The 10,000-nt window shown below is 47.8% G+C and overlaps 1 protein-coding gene across 1 annotated transcript in view; it reads left to right on the top strand.

The window, feature by feature from the left end:
• Nucleotides 1-9,283, top strand: part of slc7a1a (solute carrier family 7 member 1a) — a gene marked incomplete at its 5' end in the record, with an annotated part of 12,634 nt that extends 3,351 nt beyond the window's left edge. The window contains 7 exons of the mRNA XM_083697445.1: nucleotides 879-1,101; nucleotides 2,576-2,715; nucleotides 4,353-4,455; nucleotides 4,574-4,779; nucleotides 5,022-5,173; nucleotides 5,354-5,462; nucleotides 5,790-9,283. Coding sequence (XP_083553571.1) covers nucleotides 879-1,101; nucleotides 2,576-2,715; nucleotides 4,353-4,455; nucleotides 4,574-4,779; nucleotides 5,022-5,173; nucleotides 5,354-5,462; nucleotides 5,790-5,980 — 1,124 coding nt within the window. The 3' untranslated portion in view covers nucleotides 5,981-9,283. The remainder of the gene's footprint in view (nucleotides 1-878; nucleotides 1,102-2,575; nucleotides 2,716-4,352; nucleotides 4,456-4,573; nucleotides 4,780-5,021; nucleotides 5,174-5,353; nucleotides 5,463-5,789) is intronic.
• Between the last annotated feature and the right edge of the window lie 717 nt (nucleotides 9,284-10,000).

Consider the following 10,000-nt stretch of genomic DNA (forward strand, 5'->3'; position numbering starts at 1 on the left):
CTAGCAAGGTCAATCTCAGATCCCTGTGCCAGACCACTGACCATAATACACACACACACACACACACACACACACATTGCCCTGCTGACCCGAAACTAGCACCATCATTCCTGAATAATACTGTATGTAAGGCTCACTAGTGTCTCTTTAGCTGAACTTTTATGGGTAGACCTGACCAGAAATAGAATGTGTTTACCTGATGGGTCCCAAGAAACGTTCAGAAGCTTTTACTTGGGTCACAGCATACAGTAGATAACCTGTCTGGGAACCGCTGTCTTTGAAACACACACTCCATACACTCCATTGGCGCTGTACGGTTGCACTGCAAGACAAGCCTCTAGTGTTCTCTCTTGGTAAAGGCCGTCGCATCATTTCTCTCAGTCGAATACTGTAATGAGGAGAATGACATGGTAATACTGGAAGGAATGTGGTTGGTCAACACAAATGTTGTAAAACGCAAACAGCAAACATCTCCGGCGTCATATGCTAACATACGTCAGTTTTTGTCAAGTCCTTTTCCAATATTTTATCGCTAGAAGTGAGCAATGTGTTTTAATTTGGAGTGTGATCTGGAATTGCAGTGTTATGGCGTTGGATGGTGGGGCCTATTGCTCAACAACGAAGTGTGCGTGTGTGTGTGTGTGTGTGTGTGCGTGTGCGTGCGTGCATCACCTCACCTCACCTCACCCTACCTCATTTAACCAGTTTGATCATTTGTAAGTCAAATGACAGTTCTTGGCTTTGACGGGCCACTCGAGGCAGCACAGCCATGAGGAGGATTTCACAACGCTAAATGAATCCGTGTGTGTGTGTGTGTGTGTTACCGTGTTGACTAAGGCACTAACACCAAGGCCGTGTGTGCCCCCCCCCCCCCCCAGGTGAGGAGGTGAAGAACCCCCAGAGGGCCATCCCCATCGGCATCGTGTCCTCCCTGCTCATCTGCTTCGTGGCGTACTTCGGTGTTTCTGCTGCCCTCACTATGATGATGCCTTACTACATGCTGGATGAGAACAGCCCCCTGCCTGTGGCCTTCACATACGTGGGCTGGGAAGGAGCCACCTACGCGGTGGCTGTGGGCTCGCTGTGCGCTCTGTCCACGAGGTATGCACAGACACACACACACACACACACACACACACACACACACACACTAATAGACTGGAGCGCACACAGACTCTTCCACACATACAGTTAGCCTTACTTTAGCCACTAGAAATGCACGTACTCTCTTTCTCTCTTTGATCTTTCGTTGACACAAGTCCTTTGACTCAAGCATACACACACACACACACACACACACACACACACACACACACCCCGTGCATGTTCGCTTGGTGGGTGTGGTAGGTTTGCTGCTCTCTAGGTGTATGAGTGTGTGTGTGTGTGTGTGTGTGTGTGTGTGTGTGTGTGTGTGTGTGTGTGTGTGTGTGTGTGTGTGCGCGTGTGCGTGTGTGCATGTATGTGAGTGTATATTTAACTGAGGTGAGAATTTGATCCCTCTAGCTAAAAATATGAGCAGATATTTGGCAGGGCATATTGCACAATAAATCTAGCATATTGTTATGTAATGCTGACTTGAACCTACAGTACCCAGAGATGAAAGAAAGTTCTTACTTCATATGTCTCAACGATTCAACTCAGGCAAATGTGTTATGTATTTATGTACTGTATATGCATGTATGAATGTTAAAGGTTTTTCTAATTAATCAAATGTATTTTTGTTGAATTATTATTCCTTAAAGCAGCCTGTGTTTGTAACTCTATTAAATTGCCTATTGGGTCATAACCTCTGGTTTTGCATGATGATTTAAACTTTTCTCTCTCCACTCTCCCAATCATAACCCCTCCTACTAACTCAAAATATAGACATAATATAGACATAATCCTGTATAATCAATCAAATCACAGTCCGCATACCTTTTTAAAGCATCCCTGTACTGGGGTCAGGGCCAGGTGTATGCAGGGTGTGTTGTTACTCTTTCATTAACTTGCATGGCATGGTGTGTTTTCCCTGTGTGTGTGTGTGTGTGTGTGTGTGTGTGTGTGTCTGCGTGTGTGTGTCTGTGTGTGTGTGTCTGCGTGTGTGTGTCTGCGTGTGTCCGTCTGCGTGTGTGTGTGTGTCCGTCTGCGTGTGTGTGTGTGTCCGTCTGCGTGTGTGTGTCTGCGTGTGTCCGTCTGCGTGTGTGTGTGTGTGTGTGTGCCCGTCTGCGTGCGTGCGTGTGTGTGTGTGTGTGTGTCCGTCTGCGTGTGTGTGTGTGTGTGTCCGTCTGCGTGTGTGTGTGTGTGTGTGTCCGTCTGCGTGTGTGTGTGTGTGTGTCTGCGTGTGTGTGTCCGTCTGCGTGTGTGTGTCTGCGTGTGTCCGTATGCGTGTGTGTGTGTGCCCGTCTGCGTGCGTGCGTGTGTGTGTGTGTGTGTGTGTCCGTCTGCGTGTGTGTGTGTGTGTGTCCGTCTGCGTGTGTGTGTGTGTGTGTGTCCGTCTGCGTGTGTGTGTGTGTGTGTCTGCGTGTGTGTGTGTGTGTCCGTCTGTGTGTGTGTGTGTGTGTGTGTGCGTGTGTACGCGTGTGTGTCCTGTTAGCCTGCTGGGGGCTATGTTTCCTATGCCACGTGTGATCTGGGCGATGGCGGACGATGGGCTGCTGTTCAAGTACATGGCAAAGATCAGCCCCCGCACCAAAACCCCACTAATCGCAACCCTCACCTCCGGCATAGTCGCAGGTGAGACCTACTCACTAACACACACACACACACACACTCTCTCCAGGTTACCTCATACACCAAACACAGTCACGACCATGGCCACGTTAGAAAGGACTCAAGGGACAATATTGATTTCGGGGGTTAGGGTTAAGATTAGGGGTTTAGTGGTTAAAATCAGCTTGGTGATCAGAAAGCACTGTTCTTTTTGTCCTTTCTCTCATGGCCAGATAGTGTCCACTTACGGTGGAGGGTCGGTCAACGTCGGGAGTGGGGACCAGGTCAATGACACTAACACGCACGTTTCAACCGATGGTTTAATGATTTGACCACTGGCGGTTGAGGTTCCTCCCTTAGGGGGCTGTAACTGTGTCATGGTAGGTAGGAGCGGGACCTAACAAGCATGGTCAACTTACAGTCAACTCGACGCTCCAGTGGTACTTGGTGGTCAACGTGCCCCATGCTCAAACCGCATCCTGCCACTGGAGCGTTGCCTTGGTAACGTTGTTGGTGACTAATGAAAGCATGCAGAGCGTCTCGTCGGCGGAGTGTAGGGAGGATCGTAGTCTGGGTTTTTTGACGCCATGTCTCCTGCTGCTCCACCTCAGTGTTATCATTCTCTTCTACCCCTTTTTGTTTTCTTCTGTTTTCAACCCCTACCCCACCCACCCCCCACCACAATACCTTCACCCCTCCCCTCCTCTCTGCCTCTCCTTCCTTTCCTACCTGTCCTTCACCCCTTCCTCTTCTTCCCTCCCCTCCTCTCTGCCTCTCCTTCCTTTCCAACCTGTCCCTCACCCCTTCCTCTTCTCCCCTCTCCCCTCTACCCCCTCCCTTGATCTTACCACCCTACCCCCTACTCCTTCCACCACCCCCCCCCCCCACCCCCACCCCCCCCCCCAGTCTCCTGGGCTCTATGTTCCCCCTCCCTCGTATCATCTTTGCCATGTCACGTGACGGCCTGCTCTTCTCCTTCCTGGCGCGTGTGAGCGAGAGGAAGACCCCCATCATGTCCACCATGGCTGCTGGGGTTACGTCTGGTAAGACTGGTGGAGAGGGAGACAGACAGAGAGAGAGAGAGAAGGGGGGGGGCGGGGGGGGTGTTAGCTTAATTCTTCTCACACAGCAGGGGTGCCAAACATGTTGGGGGCCAAAAACACAGACGATGCCTTAAATAAGCAATACATCCTAATCAACACATATGACCTGCTCCATGAGCTTGTTGGGTTTGATGTGGGCTCCACGCTGGGCGGGCCGCCTGCACTTGCAGTATGTACCGTACTGCTCCTATAAAGATCATATGTGGGAGCAGCAGAGATCCATCTTATACCGGTTATATCCTAAATGTGCCACTTTCCAAGTCAATGTGGTTCAAGGTCTTGCGATGACGTGGCCAAGTGGACAGTTATGTTTTACTTTTTGTTCACAGAAGATTCAACGACTGGTCATTATTCACTGATCTACTAGTTAATATACTTTGCATCTTCTTCTTTTTTTTCTTTGCTTTTTTACACCTAATGTGTGTGTATGTGTGTATATATATATATATTTCACATGTGGAGTTATATTCCACATGTGAAATTCTCTTTTCTAAACAGATCTCTCCTTCCCTCCCTCTCTCCTTCCCTCCCACTCTCCTTTCCTCCCTCTCTCCTCAGCCGTCATGGCGTTCCTGTTTGACCTGAAGGACCTGGTGGATCTGATGTCTATAGGGACTCTGCTGGCCTACACTCTGGTGGCTGCTTGTGTGCTGGTGCTCCGGTCAGTGGCCCTCAGACACACCAACATCACGGGGGGGGGGGGGGGGGGGGGGGTTTTGGCCCTATCATCATCTGTTGTTTCTCTAGCCTAACCTTGTGTCTGTGTGGGTGTATGCCAGGTACCAGCCGGAGCCCACCAGTGCCGCCTACCAGATGGCCAGTACCCAGGAGGAGGTGGAGTTGAGTGATGGCATCAGTGCCCCCAGTATGGGCATTCTGCCTGGCGTGGAGAAGACGTTCAGTCTCAAGACTGTGCTGTTCCCTGACAACACTGAGCCGTCCGCCCTGTCAGGGTTCGCTGTCAACATCTGTGTCAGCACCATGGGTAGGGACATGAGGGACAACACACACGCGCGCACACACACACACACACACACACACACACACACACACACGCACACATCTTCATTTGAGTCCACCGCCATCACACACAGATCACACACAGCTCCGGCATCGTTACTTTGTTTTACTCACTCCCTCCCCTCTCTCTCCTCCCCTCTCTGATCGGTCTCCCATCTCTCCCCTCTCTCCTCCTATCCCGTCTCCTCTCTCATCTCTCCCCCCCAGGTCTGTTGATCCTGGTGTTCAGTGTGTTAGCAGTGCAGGGTGGACTAGCGGTGTGGAACGTGGCAGCTCTCAGTGTCATCTTCCTAGTGTGCATGGTGCTCACTTTCATCATCTGGAGGCAGCCCGAGAGCAAGACCAAGCTCTCCTTCAAGGTCTGCTGTTGACATCCCTTCCCTTCTCCTTTCACACTGCTTGTTTTGAGCTGTCCTACACACCACAGCTTTATGTCGAGTTTGGTTGACACAGAAAGTGTAAAGAAGTGTATATTTTGACTAGTGCCGACTAGTGGTTTGGTGAAGGTGTTCTCTGTCTCATTGATGTTGACCCTTCAGGTGCCCCTGTTGCCCTTCCTGCCAGTGGTCAGCATGTTTGTCAACGTCTACCTGATGATGCAGCTGGACAGAGGCACCTGGATACGATTCGCTATCTGGATGTCTATAGGTACAGTAGTAGGCCCTCTCTCTCATATATAAGACACTGTCTGCATGTCTATAGGTACAGTAGGCCCCATCCCTCATATAAGACACTGTCTGGATGTCTATAGGTACAGCAGGCCCCATCCCTCATATAAGACACTGTCTGGATGTCTATAGGTACAGCAGGCCCCATCCCTCATATAAGACACTGATGTAACCTCGCCTCCAAGCTTGATTCAGCCAGCTGAGGTCTTGATGTTTAGTTGGCTAGTTGAATATCTCCCGGTGTTCATTAAGAACATCTACTAACACGGCTCTTCTGTCCTTCTGCCCGCGGTTCCTCGTGCTCTAGGGTTTGTCATCTACTTCGGCTATGGGATCCATCACAGCGCCGAGGCAGCGCTGGCCCGCTCCTCCACCGACACGGAGCTCAACGGCTACAAGCCCAGCCACTCTCACGACGAGGCCATGTCACCTGAAAAGGAGGCCTTCCTCCATAACGGCCAGGAGGCCGGAGGGGACGACGACGACGGGGAGCTCTAGAACCCAGCGGCGCATCCGCAGCAACCCCCTCCCGACGTACCTACCCGGCCATCTGTCTCGGTTTGACATCTTCATTCATCGGATAACACTGTCTCCTTTTTGGGGCGCATACACCGTCCGGGTTTCCAAGGAGGGTCCCGTAAAAAAAAACGTCTGGCCCTCAACCGAACTCACAATCGCACACAGAGACATTCTGTCTCAGGTGCTGGGTAACACAAGGACAACGTCAAATGCAGAAGTGATAGCCGCACATTGATCTACGCTCCCGAATGTGATGTCTTATTTTCTAGAAGTTCCACAGCCTCCCTGCCTGGCCTTAGACTCAACCCAACCCAACCACTGTGCTTCACCAGAGGGGTTTCTTCTTAGAGACATGCCTACCCAAGGGAAGCCCAGTTGGGGTTTTCCTCCATTTTGGAGTTTTGGATAGAGTCTGGGTTGTTCTAGTCAGAGTTACAGCCTATTGTTTTGTGTTTGGACAGTTTCTCCTTGTGCCTTGTATGCTGTGTACTGTTTTCTCTGAGCTCATGATGATGTGCCTACACAGTATTTTTCTCCTCCAAGAAACCAAAAGACTCTTTTTGGCTTTTTACTTTGTGGTGCAAGAAGCATTTTACAATGGCAATAGTCAGTTGGTTGTGCATAAATGTCATACTTAAATGTCATGCTTAAATATCATACTAAAGGTCAACATTGTATCCAGTGTCAAAGGTTTATCCAGTTCCAGAGCACTAAGCACTGCTAGGCTTAGCAAACAGGTTAGATTAGTTTAGCTACTTTTCTAATCACAGCACTGAGTTGACCAGTAATCTAATACCATAACAGCATGCATTTCTACAATGAAAAACGTAGTATGACTTTATTAACGAGCAATGCTTTGGTCAGACAGACCTTTGTCAAAGCATAACTCAGCCAGAATCAGGGATGTGAGCCAATACTTAATGATATCACTATGACATGAGTTATATATAGTGTAGACCTATGTATATGTCACCTCACACAGTCGTCTGAGAAGTTTGTGTCCCAGTCTGAAATGGTACAACTTCTTCTAGGTCAGGATATAGCTTGTGCAATGCCCTGAAACCCCTGCCTCAGGGTGGTGTGGTTGCAGTAGCTCACCACTAGAGGGGGCTCTGCAGCTCACAGACACACCGTCTTGATCCTTGTGAGACCCATTGAATATTGATACCATGTGAATATTAATACACGATGGATAAATGTCGGCTTAACTAATAACTAACTATAACTCATTTCTGAATAGTAGTGACTGATCGGGGAACATTATCACCTGAAAGGTGAATATTGACAGTTAATGAGTGACGATACACCTTATCAGGGCTTATTGATCACTGATTGGTTGTAATGGATACCTGGTGGTCACAGTGCTGGCTGCTGTGTCTTACTGCATCTATGCAAATTCTTCCCAGGTGCCTTGTTATTGCTGCTGTTTCCCTAGATACTCATCTCAGAGATGGTAGTAGAAAAGAAAACACATTTTTAAGAGTATATTTTTGGATTAATATGTTGTATGGTCTGGGTTATGTTTGTGCTTTCTAGTTTAGCTTTTTAATGTCAATGTATTATGTCAGATTGTTCCGGACAGATATCTGTATTAGAATATGACATCTAAAGACAATCGTTTGGTCTCTGTATCCTGGTGGTAGCTGGAAGGTATGGTGGAAAGTAGATATGTGTTGCCCAATCCTTTCACAGACAGATAGATCTGTGTAACTGTTCTTGTTTATTTTATTGTTATGATAACCAATTAAAAGTTTATTATAATCCAATAATGTTTAACAAAAATATGATCTCTCTCTCTAATTGTATAAATCCTAAAGAGATTTAGTTTATTGCACCGCTCTTGGCCAAGTCCAATTTTAAATGATCTTGACAAATGCAAAGGAAATAGTTTAAGTTTTGATGTATTTTTTAGCATAAATTTAACTAAGTCAACATTTACTGGGTTAATAAATGTCATTGTTTGCAAGACGGGCCTAAGTGTTGCAATATGCACAATACATTTTCTGTACATAAAATATTGTTTATTTCTTGCAGTAAATTATTTGTAAATTGCAAAAAATGTGCTTTTTTATTTTTAAATGCCTTAGTGCATGGGTTTTTGTGTGAATGTCTGGTCATGTTTCGGTGGATGTTTGTGTGTAGAGCAAATGCATTTTACAGATGTTACTGTTCACTAAAAAAATAACAATGTTAGTCTTTGTGTATCATAGAAGATTGTTTTGTGTGTCAGAGAAGATTGCCTTTAAACCCTTGCCTTCTCAGGGCTAAGGACCTCTCGCCATGTGTTTTGCACTTGAGTAAAATGTGCAGTATGCATCGCACACAGATACATATCACCATAAGGACCGCAGCAACAAGTGCCCACCATGACACTGTGATTTCCCATGCCATACCCTACAGGGCAGTGGTCCCCAACCCTGGAGAGCTCCAGCTGGTAGACCCTCCTCAGAGAGACTAGTGGTCCCCCACCCTGGAGAGCTCCAGCTAGGAGACCCTCCTCAGAGAGACTAGTAGTCCCCCACCCTGGAGAGCTCTAGCTAGGAGACCCTCCTCAGAGAGACTAGTAGTCCCCCACCCTGGAGAGCTCTAGCTAGGAGACCCTCCTCAGAGAGACTAGTGGTCCCCCACCCTGGAGAGCTCCAGCTAGGAGACCCTCCTCAGAGAGACTAGTGGTCCCCCACCCTGGAGAGCTCCAGCTAGGAGACCCTCCTCAGAGAGACTAGTAGTCCCCCACCCTGGAGAGCTCCAGCTAGGAGACCCTCCTCAGAGAGACTAGTAGTCCCCCACCCTGGAGAGCTCCAGCTAGGAGACCCTCCTCAGAGAGACTAGTAGTCCCCCACCCTGGAGAGCTCTAGCTAGGAGACCCTCCTCAGAGAGACTAGTGTAGAGTGCTCACGACTCTGAGGAGGGGTCTACCAGCTAGGAGAGCTACAACTCGTTGATGATAGTTGACTAAGTAGTTGAATTAAGTCTGTCAATGCTGGTCAGGAATAAAAGGCTGCATACCTGTCCTGGGGCTGGGTGCATTAGGTGGCAACTAGGCATCAACCATCACATATCATTGTTCACAGGGATATTTATGTCTATGAAACTAGCCCATGTTCCTCACCCCCACCTATCATTGTTTATTGTTTGTAAATGGTTGTGTATCTCCCTGGGCCATTTCAATGTGACAGGTGTTTGTTAATATAGCCTACACCGTCTTCCCTGTAATGGTTCATTCTGTATCCTTTGTCATGTAAAATCGTTGTTTCTACTACTGTAAATAAAACAAGCTTTTTGAGATGGATTTCACAGATGTCCTATTGATAATGATACTGTAACGTTTGAATGATCTAGATGCAGAGAGTGTACCCATTGGTAAAAAGAATAAGGGTGCACCTCAAATGTAGTAATGATCGCGACCAACAGAGGGTGCTAATATGTTGAGCAAGGCAAGGTAGTGTTGCTTCCAATAGATGGTCCATGTGAGTGAGCTGCAGCACCATCTCTATCATCTGCTGCATCACATCGCTGCTCATTCCATCCTTGTTCGGAGTAGGCGAGAGGGTCCGTGTGGCGCACCACCTGCGAAAGGACCACCATTGCGTGTTCCATTGCGAAAAACGGTAAGAGTGTCGCAGATTTCTATCGCGAAATAAGCTTAAAATGGGTTTCTTTAAATGTAAACTAGGTTGTTATTCTATATAGCGATACCCACATGACTTCGCTGCAGGTGCGCGTACATCAGCACGGCTGGTTGTCATGCAGAGTACTGTTTTGGTTGTTTTTGTTAGGGATCCTTGATCAGTTTATTGGGTCGTTGTCAGAGATGATAATATAAAGGCTCATTGAATTATATTAGAGATTGGCTTCAATCGTAGGCATTAATATCCCCCCTTTTACGACTTTTGACCTGTTTCGTTTGGAAGGAAAAAAGGTAAGATATGACAAAGCCCATACAGTGGAGGACTTCAATAACTACCGTACTCATTGTCCCAAAATGCTGGCAGTGTAGGA

The sequence above is a fragment of the Argentina silus genome (assembly GCF_951799395.1).
Source record: "Argentina silus genome assembly, chromosome: 2".
Lineage (NCBI taxonomy): Eukaryota > Metazoa > Chordata > Actinopteri > Argentiniformes > Argentinidae > Argentina > Argentina silus.